Below are 23,831 nucleotides of genomic sequence, written 5' to 3'. Positions count from 1 at the left end.
TTTCTGAATTTGGATTATGCTTTCCTGTGTCTTCTTCTTTTTCTTTACTTGCATGTCTCAAATATTTTTGTTGCAAATTGGATACTTTAGCTAAAGTATAATAGCAATATTGGCTCAAGTTTGGTTTTCCTCCCAACAGATTTTTTAAAAATTATTTGTTGGAAATTAGACTTCAGAATCTGTTTCTCCTAAGCTGTGGGGTCACTGATATCTCTGGTAAATTTTTCTATCTTATTTTTATGTTTTAGCCTGGTTTTTTAAAAAATTACTCTACATGTATAAAATATATATAAATTCTATTATTTTCTTCCCCTTCCTGTGGCATGGTAAATGATTCTACCTTGGAAACACAATCATATTGCTCATATTCTTGAAGTTCTTCTCTTGCTCCCAGTTTCACAGGAGGAGAACTAAGAGGAGAACTAAGAGGAATATAAGCTTTGAGCTCAGGGAGTGGGGAGGAATAGACATCATACTAAAGAAAAGATCTTTTACCCAACTTAGGAAATATTTGGAACTAGACAGATCATTCATTCCTTATACTTCATTATTCTTCATAGTTAACAAGATGGTCATAATATATATTGTTTAGTTGTCAAATATTTGCATAATATTGTCACAAAACCTTTTTATTGTAAGAAGCAGAGACTCACTAAAGGCAAACCAGAAAAAGAATGTGATAGGAGTGACTCTAAGAAACAAAAAGCTCATGGAGCACTGAAAAATGAAGTGTAGGGGCACCTGGGTGGCTCAGTCGGTTGGGCATCTGACTTTGGGTCAGGTCATGATCTCACTGTTCGTGGGTTTGAGTCCCCAGTCATGCTCTGTGCAGACAGCTTGGAGCCTGGAGCCTGCTTTGGTTTCTGTGTCTTCCTCACTCTCTCTGCCCCTCCCCCACTTGTGCTCTGTCTCTCAAAAATAAATAAAGCCACCCAGGCCCCCCCCCAAAAAAATTTTTTTTTAAAAATGAAGTGTATTCTAATGTCGTGGGGAGAATAGGATCCCAGAAAACATAAGGACCAAGGCAGTAGTTCTCCCTGTCTGTACGTGTTCTCTTATTTCCAAATTTCCAGGAGAAGAATCTGATTGGCACTATTACGATATGGTCAGTGTTCTGTAAGGAACTGGTTGCATTTGAATCAGATCTCCACCGGGTTGATACCATGGCCAGGTGCTAGGTCATGAGGCTTTTAGGGCTGCATAGGTCATGGGGCTACGGATAGAGGTACTTGGAAACATGTCTGTTCCATTTACCAGATGATTGATCCCTTTCTGATTTTATAAAGTTGTTAAATCTCATGATTCCACTATGTTCAGACAACAACAACAAACCAGAGCAATCTGGATGCTTTGGATGAAAAAAATGTAGGTAACCCTTATTTAATCTGCTTGGCAAAGCTGTTTCAACTGTTTTTCCCAATACACAGAATTTTATGGTCTTAGCTCTGAATATGATAACTTCATGCCAAAGCATGTACAGCAAGTCCTTCTCACACTGCCCACCCCTCCTCCCAACCTCATGGAGGGATAGAGTTAGGTCCTTAAAGAGATAAGATCTAAGGTTTTTCTCTCTTGGGTGGCTACATGGCAGAAATCTCTGTGCCGCTCTGCCATCCATGGTCTTCACTTTTCTACATTGCCCCATCTTTTTCTCCCAACAATACTGATCCTATGTTTTCATTGTTAGAAGTCAAATTCTTCCAAGGACTAAAAACAGATTAATGAATGGTGGCTTTTCTTACTGTGGGAGACACATTAGGAGTCTAAGGCACTATGGAGGATACAGTCATGACTCCTATCTTCTAGGAGAGAAGGCTCACACACACAAATAACTACACCATGGGGCAGAGTGTATTAAGTGCCACAATAAAATACTAAGACAGAAATCACCCTCTCCAGACAGAGGTGGGTAAGATCAGGAAACTTTCAGAAAAGGCTTTAGGGATATTAGGTTGGGCCTCTAGGGCAGGGGAGGATTTGCATATTCAGAGAATGGTCTGAAGGTGGCAAACAGTCAATCCTGAGCAGAACTGTTATTAAGTTTTAGCAGCCATTCTCAGGACCAGTTTATTCCACTGCTCTCTTTCCCTCATTTGCCACCTGCCTCTGTTTTAACATTCCTTTAAAAACAAACACCCCTCTGGAAAACAGTGTGGAGGTTCCTCAAAAAAGTAACAGTAGAACTCCCCTATGACCCAGTAATAGCACTGCTAGGAATTTACCCAAGGGATATAGAAATGCTGAGGCATAGGAGCACATGTACCCCAATGTTCATAGCAGCACTCTCAACAATAGCCAAAACATGGAAAGAGCCTAAGTGTCCATCAACAGACGAATGGATCAAGAAGGTGTGGTTTATCTATACCATGGAATACTACATGGCAATGAGAAACAATGAAATCTGGCCATGTGTAGCAACATGGATGGACCTTGAGGGTGTTATGCTGAGCGAAATAAGTCAGGCAGAGAAGGACAAATATCATATGTTTGCACGTATAGGAGGATTAGGAGGAACTTAACGGAGGAACAAGGGGGAGAAGAAGGGGGAAAATGGTAGGGGAATGGGGAGAGGCAAACCATGAGAGACTCTTGAATGCTGACAAAGACTGAGGACTGATGGATGTGGGGGGGAGGGGAGGATGGGCACGGAGAGGGGCACTTGTGGGGATGAGCACTGGGTGTTATATGGAAACCAACTTGACAATAAACTATTTGTAAAATAAATAAATAAATAAATAATAAAAAAATAAAAACAAACAAACAAAAAAAGCAACTATCAATTAGTGGGTTTTTTTGAAATTCTTATATTTACTGCCCCCACCTTCTCCGTAGGCATCCAAGAACAAGGAGACAGTGTTTCTGCTCTCCCCCTTTCCTTGCTGTCTTTGGTATTATTTTTTGGGAATATTAATCATGGTGAACTAATATGAAAATAGACATCAGAAAGGTACAAAGTTTTCATAATCATGAAAAGTTCTGGTTGACTTCTTTCTGAGATGGTAACTGAAAAATTCCCTTTGATTTCTGTTTACGTTGTTCTTGAAGGTGGTGCTCACCAAAACTTTTCAGTCTTTGGAACTTTGCCTTAGGTCCCAACCATCAGCTAGAGCAGAGGCCCAGCTCCCCACCTCTACTCCACAGAAGTTAGACCCACCTAGGTGGTGTGGCTAGCAGGTTAAATGCTTCCACTTCTCAAGTTGTTCATTTGCATTTATATAGAACCTCAGAGTGGAAGACAATGGTTTCCACCCTTCACTAAAAATCTGGATGTAAGGCATTCTAATTAGCAAGTAAGAGGCCCTTTTGTAGGAGAGAAAGTTACTGGCAAAATGAGTTAAGATTTTGAGAAAACACACAATCTTCAGAATCTTCTCAGTTGTATTCAAGAACCAGGACTTTGGAGGTTAAAAAATAAAAGGCTTAAGAAATTTCCTTCTGGTTTTTTTTTGTTTTTGTTTTTTTGGGTTTTTTTTGGTGAAAAGAAGGTGAGAAGAAGGTGGTAGGTTGTAGGGAAGGTGGTTTCACAAAGGGTCAGATAAGTGGAAAGTGTAGGGAAAGAAATTTGGAGGAGAGAACATAACATATGATGTAAGAGAGAAATTTATAATCAATGGAGGAAAATCCTGGAGAGGGAAAGTAGTCCATGTCCAGAAGCAGAAATAGAGCAGGAGTTTAGTACAGATGAGTGATACCCCTTCTCTGCAGGACTGAAGTAAGTGATCAAGTGTAAAAACTGAGACTGGGGGTTAGGAATGTTAAATAGAGGAACTCCATGATGGATGTCTCAGCCAAATATGAGGCAAGATCACTTACAGAACTGGAAGAAGACAAAGTACAGTGGAGGCTTGAGGAAAGCAGAAATAGGAGAGGTTTGAGAGAAGTACCCTGCATGATCACCCTCCTGATAAGGAAAGAATCAGTGAAGACCCAGCCAAGTCTGGAGAGTATAGAACTCTTAGCAGAACACAGTGATTTCTTAAACTTATGCAGCAATGCTTGGTAGTACTTTCAACTGAGTAGAAGAATTACAAAAATATAAATAATTAATAATAATGATAAAGTTGAATGACAACATTTTAGGGGACTTTATTCCTGATACATTTTAGTAACATTTTAATCATTACAAATATGGAATAAATAATATCAAAATGCTCATTACACTTGTGATCTGAGAAAAATACGAAAAGAAAATTGGAGTAAAAAAAAGTAATTCTTATTTACTTCTTTCTAGACTACCTAAGGCAAGAAAAAAATAAATATCAATGTTATTCTTCCCATGTTCTTTTCATTCACTGTTATTAAATTTTTTTAAAACCATGTCATTGGTACATTAAAATGTACATTAAAATGTACATTAAAAATGTACACCTGGGCGCACCTGGGTGGCTCTGTCGGTTAAGCGTCCGACTTCCACTCAGGTTATGATTTCACGGTTTGTGAACTCAAGCCCCTTATCAGGGTCTGTGCTGACAGCTCAGAGCCTGGAGCCTGCTTCAGATTCTGTGTCTCCCTCTCTCTCTGCCTGTCCCCTGCTCATGCTCTGTCTCTCTTTGTCTCTCGAAAATAAATAAACATTAAGTTTTTTTAATTAAAAATTGAGTCTTATATCTGGGGCACCTGGGTGGCTCAGTTGGTTAAGTGTCTGACTTCACTCAGGTCATTGTCTCCAGGTTTGTGAGTTCAATCCCTGTGACCAGCTCTGTGCTGACAGCTCGAATCCTGGTGCCTGCTTTGGATTCTGTGTCTCCCTCTCTGATTGTCCCACACCCACTCATGCTCTGCTCTCTGTCTCAAAAATAAACAGACATTAATCATTTTTTAAATAAAAATTAGTCTTATAAAAATTTGTATTTTACTTTTTTCATTCTACACACACACACACACACACACACACACACACACACCAGAAATGAAAGACATGGGGTGCCTGGGTGGCTCAGTTGGTTAGGCATCTGACCTCAGCTCAGGTCATGATCTCACGGTTTGTGGGTTCGAGTCCCACATTGGGCTCTGTGCTGACAGCTAGCTCAGAGCCTGGAGCCTGTTTCACATTCTGTTTCTCCCTCTCTCTCTGACCCTCCCTTCCCCTGTACATGCTGTCTGTCTCGGTCTCTCAGAAATAAAAAAAACATTAAATTTTTTTTTTAAGAAATTAAAGACATGATGAGCAAACTTCCATGATGACAAGACTCTATGGTCCCTACTGATTCCTTCCCAATTCTGGAAATATTTGGGGGGAACACTTACATGTTCCACTGTTTTGTTCCACAATTCAACCCTACCTAAGATTATCAACCAAATTTAAATTTTAGTACAAATTGTAAGAGGTGTTTTTCCAATCAAGATATCATATTAACAAGTCTTAACTATTTTGGAAATTTTCAACTATACTAAGATAAAAACTAATAGCAAGGCATATTATAAAACTTAAAATTCAGGACAATAGTTAGACAAATGTACCTTGCACACACATTAATCTCTTTCTCTCAACAAATATTTGTAATTTCCAAAATCCTAACCGCTTTTTCACAAAATATGGTCTCTCCAACTTAAGCGGCGGTAACAAAACATTTTCTTCTATGTCTTACTAACATGGCAAAATCACCAAAAGAAGGAACATAAGAATATCAGTGGCTACATGATAGAGCAGTATCGTGCTTAAAAGCCTAATATTTTCATGAAGACCCACTTGAATAACCAGTATTTAATTATGAAAGTTATTTACAAAAAACAATCGGTATTGACAAGCTAGCACAAAGTGAGTAAATGAAAGCATACAACTTGTTATTAAAGCTCAAGATTTTTCTGTGTACTGATTCCATGACCCAGTTCATTTCTTCATGAAATTTAGAGGTAAACTGGAAAATACCCAGAAAACTCCAATCAACTGCAATCTATTTCCTTTACTTCTAAGATCATCAGAACACAGGAAGAACTGGCTTTATCACCTGTCTTTCCCCACTAGGCGAACTCTTAGGGGGAAAAGCATGCACCTGCCAAGCTCACAGTGTAGAATGTACACACAGGTGGGTCTTTAACAAATATCCTTCAATGGAGGGATTAGAGGCTTGTTTGGAAAAGCAGGGAACATATTTAAGTGACGACTCGATGACATCCAACATAAGATAGGTCAGCCTGTTCCTTACCAAAATATCATTCAAAGGAAATCTTTGAGTCTCCTTTAGGTTGGGCTTTAGGTTTTTAGACCCAAATTTTGAAGCAAGATCCTCCCCCAGGGAAAGGGCAGTGGTTCAGCAAAACAAGTAGAATTCAGGTGGATCAGTGATGTCAGGGAGAAGCAGCGAATTAAGGAATACGGTGCAAACTCACCTGGAGTAGCAGAAGCTGCACACATGTCAAAGGTCAAAGGGCAAAGCCTCAGGGGCTCCCAGACGCAGGAAAAGTGAAATGCCCACTCCTAGGTTCTCGTTGATTCGTATGAGGGCTCAGCTGTGCCTGCGTTTGAGGTGAGATGAGGGACAAACCCTAACATGCACAGATGGAGCTGACAGGAAGCCAAAGCGCAAGCTGCCTCAGGTGTCAAGAGCCAGCACTCAGGAATCCCCCAGTATCTCCTCCCTACACCCCCTCCCGCTCCCCAAGGCTGAGAAACCTTCAGCCTCACTCCCCACCTTCTTCAGGCCCTCTCGCTCTTAACAGCATCGGTCTCTATGGCGACCTGAAACCGCAGTTCGCATTGGCCCGTTCAATATGAGGGCTGCGCCAATAGGGAGGGCCAGCCTTCTGCTTCCGACCAATGGGGTTGGCGAGGAGCAGGTCCGGAGACGGCGGCGTGCTGACGTTCCCGGGAGCCCGGGGCTGGCTGGGCAGGCGGGCTGGCGGCTGGGCGGGCGGCGGCGGCGGCCTCTGGGCAGTAGAGGGGGCTCCGGGGCTGAGTCCGTGTCGACGCCGGCCGCGGAGGCGGCACCATGGGCACTGGGTAGAGGGGCAAGTTGGCCACCGCCGCCGCCGGGGGTGGTGGGAGAGCCGCTTCGGGGGAGGGGGCGGGTGGGGGAGGGAGGGGCGGGCAGCCGCTTGGCCGCGGCACTTTTTTAATTTTTTCGGGTGCCGCAGTGACGACCCCTCGGTGCAGATGTCCCTGATCCCCCGAGCGACGACGGGCGCTGCCTAACCTGGAAAGTAAGTGTGCGGGCTCGCGAGAGGGCGCGAAGACTTCCTGCCCCCGAGACCCCCGGCCCTAGTCCCCTCGCTCCGGAGCCGGGACCTGCCTGTGAGGGACGCGTGGGGGACGGGCGCCTCCCTCCCGTTACTCCGTCCCCACCGCCTCGCGGCCGCCTCAGCTTTCCTGCCCCGCCTCGTGTTCCTGCCCGCACTCGCCTGCCTGCTCCCCTCCCCCCGGCAGGCGCACAAGTTTCACCCTCCATTTGCTTTTCCCGGCTATTACTCTCCCCCGATCTCCCCTGCACGCTGCACACGACCCTCCCCACGTTGGCTTTTTCGGATCCAGGGCCCCCAGCCCCGAACTTGAGCGCCACGCCGAGCCCTCCAGGACGTCTGCCTCGAGGCTCACCCGCTCTTGCCCGCCTGGCACGCCGCCCCGCGCCCCCAACACCCTGGGGCGCCCGCCTTCCCAGCCCTCGGGGCGGTCTGTCTGTCCCTCCAGCCCCAGATCCTGGGTCCTGGCCCACTCTCCTTCCTCCCACGCCCCTGTTGCCTGCACCGTCTTGCGTTTGCCCCGGGAGTCCCGCGCTCTTGCGGGTCCTGCCCACCCCTCCCCTGTCCAGTGCGCCCCTCGCTCTTCGCGGCGTATCTTCACGCTCCACCCCTCCTGGTTTCTCAGCGTAGAGCTTCCTCGACTGCCCTCCTGCGCCGCCGCTTCCCCCTCGCCCTGCCAGGAGTTAAAGCAGAGCTGCTGTACCCCCCCAGCCCCAGCCCCCGGCGGTTCTGGAGTCCCTGCCCACCGCTGGAGCTGCCTGCTCCTCTCTTCTTTTCCCCCTATCCGGGAAACGAGGGGATGAGCGGCGGGGCCGGGATTTGGCTGCGCGTTGGCTGAGTGCGACAAACTGAGAGCGCGGGCAGTGCAGGCGCCGCGGCGACCGTGGCCGCTCGGGGCGCAGCAATAGGCAGGTGTGTGTATGTATCCGGGGGGGGGGGGGGGGGCACGCCGCGGGCTCCTCGGCTGGCGACAGATTGTGCAGGAATGCGAGGAATGCACCAGGGGCATAGTCCACTTGGCCCGCCGCGGCTGCACTAGTGCCTTCCTGGCCCAGCGTTCGCCGCTCAGCCAGAGGTCACCGGAGCATCTTCGGAGCTGGTGAGCCTAGCTCCACTCCTCTCTTTCCCTTGCCTCCCTCCATGCGGCAGAGAGGGCGGCAGAGGGGAAGCGCGGCAGTTCTGTTGGGCTTCAGCTAGCATTTAGCCTGGGCGTTTGCTGCATTGGTCTCCAGGACCGTGAATTTGGGGTGGATGGCGGTGTAGCCAAGGTTATTGATCATTGCACAAGGTTCTTGGCAAGTTTGGTTTGGAAGATTTGAATAGTGCCTGGTTATTACGAGGGTCTTCTGAAAACCTGCAGGAAAGGTGCTCAAGGTTCTGAGAGTAATGAGCTTGCAGCCAACGTATTTTAGCACTATCAAAAATGTCTGTTAATGCTCATGGATAGGGATGTACCGCAAGAGAGAACTTGAATGCATCAGTTTGCTGTCATAAGAATTGCGATTTTTTCTCGTCATGCTGGGTTGTGTTTAGACCTCTTATAATACATAATGAATAGAAACAGAGAAGCAGTGTTTGGTCAGCGATGGGACAGATAGAACTGTCTGGTACAGTTAAATTCGGGGCGTGTCAGTTACCATTGGCAGTAACAGGGGACAACACAATCATGTATATATATACAATCATGTTCAAGATGTAATTTATTAGTTGAGGTTTCAGTTCTTTTTGTTACTGAGTTTGACTGAAAAAATAAATGCAGCCCTCCAACTTTTACCTAATGGTGATTATGTATAAAATCAATAATGATTAATATATTTTTTTGATCAAATTTTATTTTCTTTAATGCAGAAAAGCACATTTTCGACAGAAGGTGTGTTTCTAGAATGGGGCTTAGATTATTATATTTTAAAAGGGAAAGTAGAAGACACCTTCTCTTTTTGAATGCAGTATATTGCAATGTTGCAATGGAAGTATCTTCTTTCCTGGTGCCTGAGAAACAGTTATGGAAGTGACAACATTAAAATGAGAACAACTGATGTCCAAAATAAGGTTTCTGGATGTTGAAAAGCATACTATGTATGCCTTTATTTGACACAGTTTGCCTTGGAGGTTGAGTTTACTACAAGCCTCTTCACACTTAGATATTTTTGTATCAGATTCAGGAAAATAACAAGTTGATTGTCTAGCTGTCTTCCAACACGGACTTTGTGTGAATCAAGTGCACTGAAAAGTATAAGATGATTACGTTTTAGTTAAGGACTCAACAGAAAGGAAAAATAAATGAAAAAACTTTGCACTGGGAACCGTTGTGTGTTTTGCCTGCTACATTGTTTTTCAGGTATGTCCCTACTCTGTAGACTTGTTAAATTATAGATTTAATTCTAAATTGGAGTTGGTAACACTGTAGGATATTGGAAGGTGTTTATAGATGCCAACAGGAAATTTGTTATGTAACAATATCATATTACAGCAGAGTTTAACACATGCTTATTTGACTTCATGTGAAGATAGAAAGTAAAAGCACATTCAGTTTCTTTGCTGCCTTAGAAATTGAAATAATTCATTCAAGTATATAGATAATGTATATATGTGATTGGTTCTGCAAATAGTTTTGCCTGCTTCAAGTAAAGGTATGATTTGAGTTAGAAATATGAAGAGAAGTAGTTTTAAAACCAGTAATCATTAACAATCAAAAACAACATAAGCAGTTTTGATGATATTCTTTACCTTTACCAACCCCCACTATTATGTAAGGAGAAGATCCTGCATTTCACATATTAGATGTTATACTAAAGATTCTAAATTGTGGAACTAAGTGTCCACTTATCTTAATTCTTAGCTATACTGCTTTGGAAGGGAGATAGGGGAGCAGGATAGTGATGGGAAGCATAAGAGAAGGTAAGCAGAAAGTAGGAGCAGCTGGCATTCATCCAGGAAAAAAATGTTGCTGTTGCATTTACAGGCTGAATAAACCAGCAAATTCTTTGAGTGGCTCTGATATAATTTGACGTAAAGAAACTACTCCCTAACTCAGTTTAATAAAGACTTTAGCAATTGTATGACCTTGAATATTTGAATTAAGTCCATATTAAGTCAGAATTACAATTTTTTATTTTCCATACAAATTAAGAAAGTAAATTTAAAACTTTTAAATGCACTTAATTAAAAAATCCAGTTATTGCCAATTTTAAAATTGAATTATTTCCTTGCTGGCCAAGGGTTGATTTAAATAGAGAATTGTCACATCACCAGTCATTTGGGAAGTCCAGTCTCTCACTTGAGTGCTTTGAAATATTAAGGTATTTTGAGAATGCTCTATAATCTAATGGTGGGGTTTTTTGTTGTTGTTTTGTTTCCCTGTTTCAGTCAAGGGGTAAGTCTCTAATTTGCTTAATTCTAAAATAGAATCATAATAATGAAGTCATACCTCCATTATTAAATGGAAGATAAAGTAGAGGTTATTCTAGGGTTATTCTGGGGCATAAACATTCATGGAACTGTATGTCACTTTGGAAAGCTGCCTTCACGCCTTTAGTATACTGGGAGATAATTACTTCTTCGCTGTCTTAAATGGTTTTGTAGTGCCTTTCCTGCACTGAAGAGGAAAGGAAAATCTGATACAGAATACCAGTGGACTGATTATGTTTAAAAAATTAGATAACTATTTCATGCCCAAACTGTAACTACAAAGAGCTGCAGAGAGAGAAGAAGTAAAAGTTTAAGATACCTGGATGTGAGGCTTCATAAATTGCCAATAAGTGGTGATCTGAATCAGTAGGTCAATTTGATGCCCAGCTGTAAGAAATAAGAGGCTTCTTTTAGGTTAAGTAGGTGAGGGGCTAAGTGACAAAGAGCAACAATTCATGTGCTTGCTGGTTTCAGTTGAGAAGTACAACATTGAAATGTTCACATTATCACTTTAATAATTCAGTGGAATTATCTTCACCCTTGGGGGCTATGTTACCATAACTAATTGGGGATATTACTTGATGGTGCTCTTCAATTAAACTTAGAATACTGCAGGCATTCTATTTGTCATCGGGCTAAGATTTTTCTTTTTATAATTTAGATTTACTTTTATTTGGTTTACTAATAAATGTTAGCTACATTGCTGATCATTTTATTATTCATAGTCTTGATATTATAGTTTATTGTGACTAATACATAATGATTCACTGCAGATGATAAAATGTCATTAGAGATTGGATTGTAAATTTTTAATATATAAAATATATAAATTAAAATATGGAAGTGTCTGAATTATTTTCAGTCATGTCATTGTGAAACACTTTTCATGAACTGAATAATGCTGGCTGATTGGGTAGATGCCAGTCCCTGTAGGCAGATACTATATCACACAGCCCTCCTTAAGTCCAGAACTCAACAAATGAAGGGTGGGAAGGGAGGGAGCAAGTGAACCAATAACCCTCTTCAACTGCCAAGGCATGTGTGACTTCTATCATTAATGTCTGTGTTAAGTATAAATTTAGTGAGTTGTAAATATTCAAAGAAGTTTATCCTGTTCTTAATATGGATCTCCTCCTCTGCCTCTCTTCCCCCAACATCAAACACCACCACCCAATGCATCTGTCTGCTTAGAGAGGCAGAGAAAGCCCCTTTTCAGGGGCTATTTAATATAGAAGCTGATGCTTAGTGTTTCAAGTTGAATTTAGAGTGGCTGTGGGTTTTGTCATCAAAATGGCATTGTATATGAAAGGTAAAATGTGTCATTGAAGAGGGGTTATCAGAGTACTCTGTAGGGCTTTGGAGGCCTGGCCTGGAACTTGACATACAACTTTTCATAGGTACCACAATTCACTTACAAATGCACTTTTAAAACACTGGGTACGTAGTGTCCAAAATTCTGGTCCGTTGTAACCTCTCTCAAATTGCAGACATGAGGAGGGAGGTGAAAAGCACCCTATTTCAGAAATTAGGATCTCTGCGGACTTCATGGTCTCAGGATTCATGAGTTCAAGTCCCCACCCCCCTTCAGACTCTGTCTCTTCCCCTCCCCCACTCGTTTCTCTCTCTCTCTCTCTCTAAAATAAATAAAAACATTAAAAATAAGTAGAAATAAAAATGCAGGGTTGGGAGGGGGCCCGGATGGCTCAGTCAGTTAAGTGTCTCTTATTTCAGCTCAGGTCATGGTCTCACAGTCCATGGGTTCAAACCCTGCATTGGGCTTTGTGCTGACAGTACAGAACTTGCTTGGGATTCTCTCTGCCCCTGCCCTGCCAGTGTGCTCTCTCTCGCGGTCTCTTTCTCTCAAAAATAAATAAACATTAAGTAATAATGCAGTGTTTGGATTGCATTGATCTAAGATACATTTTCGCTCAAGATTTCCAAAGCCCTCTATGTCTTATGTCTTTTTTTTTTTTTAAGGAAAAAAAAAGTTTCTTAAGCATTAGTTTATGTAATCAGTTATCTTTTTTCTACCCCAAATCATAGCAACAAAGAAGTTGGAGTTCTCTTTTAGGACTTTTGAATCTCCTTCACGGGCATCTTAGATTGTTTGTTTTGTTTTTCTTTTTTGATAGGATCATTTTTGGGAAGGGAGAGGGAGGGATTAAAGCATATGATGTTTCAAGGTCTTGGTTGTCTACCTCTACCCCACCCCGCATCCAGGATTAACCATGACAGTTTAGGTAGAAAAAGTCCTTGGGATTTTACCCTGACATGGAGTGAATCCATAAGAAGTATCAGTAAGGCAGTGAGGTGTCTGCTTAGCAGCCAGACTGTCATAGTTCAGTTCTGTCTCTTTGCTGGGTGTGTGATGTGGTAAATGATATAAATTCTATGGATCTCATTTTACTCATTTGTAAAACAGAATGATATAAGTATCTACCTCACATGGTTGTGAGGAATAAATAGTAAATACATGTAAAGCCCTTAAAGCTCAGGGCCTGCTCTTAATACATTTAAGTCCTTATTCTTACATTGTGGTTCTTAATGATACTTTCTGTAGTATCTAGTATATATTGGGGAAATTATTAACTTGCTTTCTTTTACCTTAGTCAACATGATTATGAATCTAAATGAAATATTTCAAGAAGATAAACTACTAAAGAGAAATTATGAGTTTGATAGTTTGTAAGAGATTGTCCATAAGGAAAAGAATCCAGCAAAATAAATCAAAGAGGGGCCTTTTTAAAATAGGGAAATTATAACTTCTTGGGGTGCTTGGGTGGCTCAGTCAGTTAAACATTCGACTTTGGTTCAGGTCATGATCTTCGAGCTTCTTGTCAGGCTCTGTGCTGACAGCTCAGAGCCTAGAGCCTGCTTCAGATTCTGTGTCTCCCTCTCTTTCTGACCCTCCCCCACTCACACTTTCTCTCCCTCAAAAATAAACAAACATTAAAAATATAAAAAAATAAAACAGGGAAATTATAACTTCTTTAGGCAATGTGTAGAGGCATGTAACCAACCAGTAACCAACACCTAGAGGAGGTTTGGTTGAATATTCCTTAATAAACTTACGTTTAAAAGCGAAAGACTGATAGTATTATATTGCAGGGGCCAGAGTGGACATGCTTGCAAAATGTAAAACAAATATCTTTTAATTATGTATGTAACTATTGCATCTGTAATTCTAATTAGTAACCATTGCATACAATGTCTTTCCTAGTCATTACATGAAGAAATTGTTAATTTTTTAAATATAATTTATAATTTACTGTCAAATTGGCTTACATATAACACCCAGTGCTCATTCTAGCAAGTGCCCTCCTCAATTCCCATCACCCATTTTCCCCTCTCCACTGCCCGCCCATCAACCCTCAGTTCTCTGTATTTAAGAGTCTCTTGTAGCTTGCCTCCCTCCTTCTCTGACTTATTTTACTCAGCATAATACCTTCCAGTTCCATCCACATTGCTGCAAATGGAATGCTTTCATTCAGAAAGTGTTAGTGTTAATCATTAATGCATTATGGACTAAAATACAGCATGTAAATTAACTTTAAAAAATATATATGTATATATAGAGAGAGCACACAAGTTGGGGAGAGGGGCAGAGGCAGACAGAATCTTAAGCGGGCTTTGTGCTCTGTGCAGAGCCCAGTGTGGGGCTTGATCCCACAACCCTGGGATCATGACCTGAGCCAAAATCAAGAGTTGGATGCTCAACCAACTGAGCCACCTAGGCACCCCTTAAATCACTTTCCAAGCTGACTTTTCTGTCCAGAATTGAGCACTTTAAATTAACAGTAGTTTGGAAGATACTTGATGTAATAAACCAACAGACAGACAGTGGTTTAAGATATCTAAAGGGTCTCTTACTCTAGACCTGGCTGTGCTACTACATAGGTGTGTGTCTTATGAGTAAGTCCTTTACCTCTGGGCTCTAGTTTTCTTGTGTGTAAAATGAGGGAGTTGGACTAGATGCTCTCTAGAGTTCTAGTACTTATATTTCACCACTCTTAGAATTACATATTCTCATTGTATTTAATTTTTCCCTCAGGAGAAACGAGGACTATCTTCTCAAGAATTTATTAAAATTTACTTTTTAGGATAAGGGGAGAAAGTTGAAGTTGTATATCTGAAATGCTCAGCTCGTAAAAATATAAACATTGTAGCCAGACAAACATTTGACCTCATATTGGCTGAGTCAGTGGCTAACCTCTTGGATTCATTTAATAGCCAATTTCCTGTGCACTTTGGATGCTTACCCCCAATTGAGACTAAATTTTCCGGAAGTTGGATAGAAACAGAAGGGAGATTTAGATGGTGGTTTGAGGGGACTGAACTTGTTAAAATGAGAAAAACCCATTTACCATTTGCTTTAATTTTGTTTTGTCCTCAAAGACATTAACTGAGAGTTGTTCCTCTGAAAACATCTTGCTTTTCCATGAATACTTTATGTTCCTAGGAATTCACTAATTCATATCTCATTAGAGAATATAGGTCTCTTTGATTTAACTCTAATCTTTGCATGTAGACAGTGTACAGTGTTCAGAAACTGGTGGATTCCAACGGGGTGATATTTTTGGATTTGTCTTTTTTTTGTTTTTGTTTTCTAAAGCAATTAAATACTCTGTTTAGGAGAGCTTCTAGATTCTGCTCTTCCCTACAAAGGGGAAAAAAATCCTTATAGAACTTACATATGTATGCATCCATAAACAGTAGTTTACTTTTTTATTTTTTTAATATAGTTTATTGTCAAGTTGGTTTCCATATAACACCCAGTGCTCATCCCAACAAGTGCCTTCCTCCATGCCCATCACTTATTTTCCCTTCTCCCCAACCCCCATCAACCCTCAGATTGTCTTCAGTATTTAAGAGTCTGTTATGGTTTGCCTCCCTCCCTCTTCTTAACTATTTCATAAGCAGTAGTTTAAAAATATTGAGATCGACTGTTTCCTTTGCTAATTCAATAAGCACATTATTTTCAAAAGGAGAATCAATTATACTACTAATGTATACAGTATTAAATAAATTTTCAGTGTCATGATCAAAGTAAACACTTGAATAGGCTTTTCATTTTCCATACCCTCACAAGAATTAGAAGCACTCATGTAAAATGGAAACCAGCAATAACCACTTTGAAATGAAGTGCATCATATATTCTGACACCTATACCCTGTACTGAATGGAGAAGGACTGATCTAGTTAGAAGTAACTTCTTATTCTTGAATACTACTAGGGGTTCAAGCAAAGGGACTGAACACAGTGCTTCATATTTACTGGAGCCCTACCATATGTGAAGTAATGTGTTCTGTTTTGGATACCTCTTATTTAAAAAGATATATGATTCATTTTAGCTCCTTTCAAGCAACATTCATTAGTCTCCTGTTCTGTATTAGATTGTGGTAGGCCTCATGGCCAAATAATACTTTCTCTCTGGAGTTTTACAGTCTATGTTGGATTCAATATTGAGAGTCTCCATCTTTAAGGAATTTGTGATTAATTTTGTAATCCAGTTGGGAAAGATAATACACATGAACTGGAAAAAATATCCTAGAAAACTTTGGTGTATAAATAAATGTTTTTGTAAGTGTTAAGAAAGAGCTATAAGATGACTTTGTATTAACTGGGTTTTAGCTAAATCTACTTTTTAGGTATGTGTTACTTGATACATTACCAGAATCTAGATAGACAGCTGCTGCATTAACCACTGTCAGTTGGCTTTCTTTGGAAAAACCGTGCATCTGAAAAAGTTCTCTCTTACCAATAGTAAGGTAGAGATTTCAGAAAAGGTTTTAATCATGAACTTAATTATTTTGGTTATATTTATTGGAATACTTTATCACATATCCTATATAAAATAATTGATCACAATGAAAATGAATTCTTTACGAAAAACCATAATTTATGCCTCAAAGACTTGCCATTTTAAGTTCCTATTTTCATTTTCATACAGCACTACTTTGGTTTGTTGGGTTTGTGCTTTTCTTTATTCTTTATGCAATTTATGTACCTTTATAAGTCCAGACTCATTATCTATTATTGAAAATATCACCTTCCATTGTTATGAATAAACAGAAGAATGTTTTGAAAATCTCTTGTGACATCTGCTAAATAAATAGTCTCATTGAATCTTACCTTAAATCTCAGACTGATGCACTGATGGGAATTTTCCACTTATTGTCAATTTGTCAATGACTGAATAAACAGAAGAGTCAGTTTTTTAAAGCACTGAAAAAAGAATCAGAAAGCCCAGTTAGACTTGAATAAGAACTGCTATTATTTTGAGGCCTGTGATAAACAACTCAGCTGTTGAAATGTCTAATTCAGACTGTCAGCAGATGAAAAATATGTCAGTCTGAAGTCTTTAGACACTGTATTGGCAGGTGTCAGTCTTAAAAAATATTGCTTGGGGGTGCCTGGGTGGCTTAGTTGGTTAAGCGTCCGACTTTCGCTTGGGTCATGATCTCACGGTTCGTGGGTTTGGGCCCCACATCGGGCTCTGTGCTGACTGCCAGCTCAGGGCCTGGAGCCTGTTTCGGAGTCTGTGTCTCCCTCTCTCTCTGACCCTTCCCTGCTCACGCTGTCTCTCTCTCTTGCCTAGAAATAAATAAAACATTAAAAAAATATATTGTTTGTGGTCATTTGTTGGAGCTCTGAGCACAATTTTCCAAAGAAGCAACATAAATCCAGAAATTCAGCATCCTAAAAGATAACGGGAGTATATTGTTTCCCATTGTTCTCTTCTGAGCTACTCAATGGCAGGGATTTTGTCTTTTGTGTGACTTATTCTTGATCTCTAGTCTTTCTAGATATTGTATGAATAAATAGGTTTTTTAAAAATATTTTTATTTGAGTATAAATGATAATGTTACATTAGTTTCAGATGTACAACATAGTGATTCAACGTCTCTATATGTTATGCTATGCTCACCCCAAGTGTAGCTATTATCTGTCGCCATGCTAAGCTATTATAGTATCACTGACCTTATTCCTTATGCTGTCCGTTTTATTCCCATGACTTATTCATTCCATAACTGGAGGCCTGTATCTCCCGCTCCCCTTCACTCATTTTGCCCATCTCCCCTTCCTTCTGGGAACCATTAGTTTGTTCTCTGTATTTTTAGGTCTGATTCAGCTCTTTGCTTATTCATTTTTTTTTTAGATTCCATATATGAGTGAAATCATGATGTTTGTCTTTCTCAGTCTCACTTATTTCACTTCGCATAATACCCTAGATCCATCCATGTGTTGTTGCAAATGGCAAGATCTCTTCCTTTTTTATGACCATGTAATATAATATTCCAGTGTGTGTGTGTGTACATACATACATACATACATATACCACATCTGTTTTATCCATTAATCTATTGATAGACACTTGGGTTGCTTCCATATCTTGGCAATTGTAAGTAATGCTGCAATAAACATAAGGGCCCATATGTGTTCTTGAATTAATGTTTACATTTTCTTTGGGTAAATATGTAGTAGTGGGACTTTTGGATTATGTGACATTTCTATTTTTCATTTTTTGAGGAACCTCCATACTGTTTTCCATAGTAGTTGTACCACTTTGCATTCCCACCATAGTTCCTTTGTCTCCAAATCCTTGCCAACACTTGTCATTTCTTGTCATTTTGATGTTAGCCATTCTAACTGATATAAGGTGATAGTTCATTGTGGTTTTGATTTCCCTGATGAGTGATGTTGAGCATCTTTTCTTGTGGCTGTTGGCCATCTGGATATTTTCTTTGGAAAAAATCTATTCAGATCCTCTGACCATTTTCTAAATCAGATTGGGGTTTATTAGTGTTGAGTTTAGACATTATTTATATATTTTGAATATTAACCCCTTATCAGATATATCCTTTGCAAATGTCTTCTCGCATGAATGAATGAGGTTTAAATTACAATTTTAGCATAACCTTCACCAACTACTCTTGAATGAACACGTGTCTACAGCCCTTGTTCCTTTTGTAAATTACTTTTTTAAAAAAAATGTTTTATTTCTGAGAGAGAGAGAGAGAGAGAGAGAGAGACAGAGAGACAGCGTGCACAGGGGAGGGTCAGAGAGAGAGGGAGATACAGAATCTGAAACAGGCTCCAGGCTCTGAGGTAGCTGTTAGCACAGAGCCTGATGCAGGGCTCAAACCACCGAACCTTGAGATCATGACCTGAGCCAAAGTCGGACGGTTAACCGCCTGAGCCACCCAGGGACCCCTATAAATTACTTTTGTAAATTACTTTTGTAAACTGTTTTTAGATCTCAAAACTGTTTATCATGCATATTTCAATGCCATCACTGCATTTGCCTTATAGAAAAATTACCTTTGTAATACAACTTGCTAGATAAATAATTTATTATATCAAATTCTTTACTAAAATCAATTAAAAGATGTTAAACAGATTGATTCATATTCATTAATTTTAATTGCCTAGATTATAACTATGGTGAAATGAATTTACATAGTGCTCTTTTTCATACCATTCACATGCAGACATCAAGCACCAAGACCAGCTTGGTCAGGCAGTTTGACATTGAGCAACCTTTCTGTGTCCTTGTCTTTGTCTCTTGTAAAACAACTTTTATACTCAGCTGATGAATTGAGGTCAGGAGTAGATGTATTTTAAGCACATGAAGTTTTTCAAAGGAAAAAAATGTTACTAAAATAGTGTAATTTGTACAATAAAGCTCTAGAAACATGAAAAATATTAAAACAGAAAATTTCATAGCTTGTTTTAGCCCACTGGTTACACCAAACTTTTGTTTGATTTTAATAGTGTAGTTGGAAATACTCTTAAACATTTTGGTGGTCCTTCCCCTAACCTCAAGTAATCATAGTGGTATCATTTGAATAAATAATAATTAAAAAAAATTAAATTTTAATTGTAAAATTATTTTGACATCACATGTGGTTTTAAGAAATAATACAGAGATCCTGAGTATCCTTTACCTAGTTTCCCCCAAGAGTAACATTTTGCAGAACTATAGTATACAGTGTCCCAACCAGGACATTGACACTGATACAGTCAGGATGCATAACAAATTCTATCACTACAGGCATCCCTTGTGTTGCTCTTTTAGAGCCACAGCCTCACTTCTCTTTCACCCTTACCCCCTCCTCAACCTCCACCAATCACTAATTGTCTTCCATTTCTATAATTTTGTCATTTTAAAAATGTTATATAAATAGAATACTACAGTGTCACTTTGGAGTTTTGAATTTTGTTTTTACTCAGCACAATTCTTTAGAGATTCCTTCAGGTTGTTTTGTATAAATATCTCTTCTTTTTAATTGCTTAGTATAACTCACAATTTTTTAATCATTCATCTGTGGAGGGACAACTAGGTTATTTTTTTTTTTAAATATTTTTATTTATTTCTAGGAGAGAGAGAGACAGCGTGAGCAGGGGAGGGTCAGAGAGAGAGGGAGTCACAGACTGAAACAGGCTCCAGGCTCTGAGCTGGCAGTCAGCACAGAGCCCGACGCGGGGCTCGAACCCACGAACCAGGAGATCATGACCTAAGCGAAAGTCAGACGCTTAACCGACTAAGCCACCCAGGCGCCCCACAACTAGGTTATTTTTAATTTATAATAATTTTAAGTTTACAAATATAACTGCTACAGATATCTGTATCCTGGAAAATACCTAGGAATGCAATTGCTGGGTTGAATTTTTTTTAAAGACACTATTTTTAAATAGTCTACACCCAGCATGGGACTTGAACTCAGAAACCCGAGATTAAGAGTCACATGTTCACCAACTGAGTCAGCCAAGTGCCCCTGAATTATAATTTTTCAAAGCTTTCTTTCTGTAATTACACATTGAATTACATGAGGCCTCATGTAAAGTTTGAAAAATCACAAAAGCTTGTCTGTAAAATATATAGACAACTTGTCTATAAAACATATATAAAGCCTTTTATCTTCTGTTAGTGTTTTACAAATACTACCTCCTGTGAGTTTACCTTATTTTTAGCAAAACATCATTCATTTTAAGTGGAAATCCTGAAGTTGCTTCGTAGCTTGGCTTTAGTGTTTGTTTTCTGTTCTATTTTGTTTTGGACATCAGGTATACTTAATTTCTGCTAACAATACCATATTTCTAAATGCAATTTTTGATGACGGCTTTCTTTGAAATTTCACCTATGTAGGATGTAAGTAATTATAGGTAATGTTCTTCCAAAACAGGTGTTTATTGTGTACCATGCTAACAGGCAAAGCGGGGATGTAAAATGAAGACAGCAGTATCCTTGTATGTGATTGGAATTGATCCAGGTGTCAGGTGGAAGACAACAGGCATACCTGGTATTTTTAAAGGCAAGGACTCTTTCCTAGGAGAGAAGACATTTTTAAAAGCACGATTTTCTCACTCTTTCTCTTCACCCTCTGCTTTTTGCATGATTACATACAATTTCTGCCAGGAAAAAAAATGCTAAAATTGCCTAGCCTAAATAAAGTCTTTACTATTGATAATTTGATTTTTTGAATTACTCTCCTTTTCTTACCTTGAATGTCAAATATGTTTCTCTTCATAGTTTAAAATACCACCAGATCAGTTAGTTTTATATCTTGTTCTGTATTGCTTTTTTTAAGTTTAATACATTTATCAGTGCTATTAGCATTCATAGTCTTCTGCAGTCCTAGCTGAGAAGACAACTGATAACCATGAGCAATCCTAAAAAGATAGCTTATCCAGTAACATTCTTTTTTAACACATGCTTTTAAGGATTTGATCCTTTCTGTATATTTGAATGATACAACCTCAACACCCTTTAATTTCACAGAAGTATGATCTTCCCAACAATTTGTATATTTTCTAAAGGCTTTTCTCTAGGTAACTAGTATGCCCTTCTCTGTCTGGTGAGCTGGTAGTTCTTTTCCTTCAAGATCTAACTCAGTGACCCTTCCTTAGTGAGGCCTTCTTTGGTCCTTCTTTCTTACCACTTTGCATGTAACTCTGCTATGAACATGTGTCACAGTGTGTCCGAGTTGTTTCTGTGTATCTTCCTGGCTATGCTGTCAGCTCTGCTCAGGTTACTGTCTCACAGCCATTATTGTAGCTCCCAACAAGCAATGTGCCTGCCATATATTCTGCACCAGATGCCTGCTTTGGGTGGATGAACAATTAAATGCTTTGTTTATAACCTTCTGTGTCCTTGTCTCCCCTAACCTTCAGTGATACCTGGTTGTTTACCTTCCAAGGTGGCTTCGCATTCCTTAGCCTGCCTACCGTTTAAGGGCCTTTACAATGAAACTCTAATTACTCTCCTTCCTGAATCTTCCTCATCAGCAGAACTAGTTTCTACTTGCTGTTTCCTGCTTTCCTGCACCCAAGATTTAAGTCTTTCAGCCTTCCAAGAACTGGTTCAGATATTTCCTTGTGTGGGTGACCTTCTGTGACCACTCTGGCTGGCTCACTGTCCTCTCTCCTCTGAATGTTTTTACTTGTACTCTGACTTTTTTTTTTTTTTTACGTTTATTTATTTTGAGATAGTGGAAGAGAGCGCACAAATAGGGGAGGGGCAGAGAGAGAGGGAGAGAATATCCCAAGCAGGCTCAGCATAGAGTCTGATTCAGGGCTTGAACTCAGGAACCGTGAGATCATGACCTGAGTTGAAATCAAGAGTCAGATGCGTAACTCACTGAGCCACCCAGACACCCCTGAACTCTGGCTTTTAATGATAAACTTCCCATGGTGGTTTTTCTGTTGTTGTATTGGATTGCTCATCTCTACCTATTAATGTTTCTCTGTCTCTTTCTCCCAAGTATAGTCTCTTGAGGGAAGGGTCTTTGTCTTGTACATTTGCTGTCCCAAGTGACACCTTTCAAGTAGAGGTCACTCAAGAAATAGAGGTTGTATCTGCTGGTGATGTTAGTAAGCAGGGTTAACCTTTAATTTAGGCATTCCAAAATGTCCATGAAAAAGCAGTCTCTCATTTGTCCTTTCATTCATAGTTATTTACAAAGCACCTAGCATGTACCAGTCTTTGGTATATGTAACTTAGATATTTTGGTGACCTCAGTAGCCAAATAAGCTACATCAAAATGAACTTTTGATGGGTGGTTTTTAAAGACCCCCTCTATGAAATAAGACATATTAAGTGGGGGTTTTGCTTCTGTAAGTCATTGTCTTTTATTTTTTATATAGTATTGTCCCATATTGAAAAGACTGAAAACTGTAGCTGAGAAAACAAATAAAATTTGCCTCTTGAAATTTGTGTTTTAACAATGAAAAGGCTATATGCTTCTGAAGCTACAGAGATGTGAATCAATATGATGGTTACTGACCACATGGGCTATTTAAGATTTTTAATTAAAAATTTAGTTTCTTATCCTTACTGGCTATGCTTTGAGTGCTGGATAACTTACAGATGGCAAGTGACTATTGTAATAGGCAGATACAGAACATTTCTGTTGCTGCAGAAAATTCTGTTGAAAATGGTATAGAGAGTAGCTGGGACCAGTTATAGATAAGAAAATTTTAGATGCTTTCAGAGCAACAAAGGAAATAGCATAGCTTTACAGTCTTCAACACATTTATATTAATATTTATTTAATCTTTTAATAACTATAAAATAGGTGATATGCTATCTTTCTTTCACATGCAAGGAAATTATGAACATCACAGGAGTAAAAAGAGTAACTCTTAAAGGGCATTAGAATAATACTTGAAGTTCAGTTTGTGGTTCAGTTCTTCATACTGAAACAATTAGTTGTTAGTAGTAAATATTTGGTAAATGAATTATGGAAAACGTTTGATGTACATGAATGTATATCATTTTTGCTTTCACTTAAAATCCCATCAAGTTAAAAAAAACCTTTTGGCTCACCTGTTGAAATTTTCAAGAGAGGTCAGTGAATTCTAGTCAATAACCATTTTGTTTCCTGGGGCCTGGTGCTAGGAGTGAGGAGGGAAGTGGAAATGAGGCAGAAAAGGCTTAGTTCCTTTGTTCATGTCCTACAGTAAGGGTATTAGCTCTTAGACATGACATTATAGTAGCAGTTGAGCCTCAGAGATCCCAGAAATGTCATATATAGAAAAGCCTGATCATCTTCACATATGTAGCAACTTCACGTTGGCCAGAGCCTTTTACTTTCTATTGCATCTATATGTTGAGACCTATAGGGGCAGCAAAGTATAAAAGGCAAAGAACTTGTCCTCAAGAAGCTTGTATTAAAACTGCTATAATTCTGAGGATAAAAGAAGGAAGGCAGTTGTGTTGAACACCTTCCATTTGTAGTTTTGCT

The 23,831-nt window shown here is 39.7% G+C and overlaps 2 protein-coding genes across 8 annotated transcripts in view; one reads left to right on the top strand and one right to left on the bottom strand.

The window, feature by feature from the left end:
• Positions 1 to 6,558, bottom strand: part of CCDC148 (coiled-coil domain containing 148) — a 238,125-nt gene extending 231,567 nt beyond the window's left edge. Inside the window, exon 1 of the mRNA XM_039237513.1 lies at positions 6,331 to 6,558. Within this exon, the coding sequence (XP_039093444.1) occupies positions 6,331 to 6,355 (25 nt within the window). The 5' untranslated portion in view covers positions 6,356 to 6,558. The remainder of the gene's footprint in view (positions 1 to 6,330) is intronic.
• A 480-nt stretch (positions 6,559 to 7,038) lies between these two features.
• PKP4 (plakophilin 4) overlaps positions 7,039 to 23,831 on the top strand; it is a 245,292-nt gene continuing 228,499 nt past the window's right edge. For all 7 annotated transcript variants that reach the window (XM_039237527.1, XM_039237526.1, XM_039237532.1 and 4 more), the window contains exon 1: positions 7,039 to 7,140. The gene's annotated coding sequence lies outside the window, so the exon portion shown is untranslated. The remainder of the gene's footprint in view (positions 7,141 to 23,831) is intronic.

The sequence above is a fragment of the Hyaena hyaena genome, unplaced genomic scaffold (assembly GCF_003009895.1).
Source record: "Hyaena hyaena isolate Hyena2069 unplaced genomic scaffold, ASM300989v1 scaffold_126, whole genome shotgun sequence".
NCBI classification, from domain to species: Eukaryota; Metazoa; Chordata; class Mammalia; order Carnivora; family Hyaenidae; genus Hyaena; species Hyaena hyaena.
This window is presented reverse-complemented; position numbering and strand designations above follow the sequence as displayed.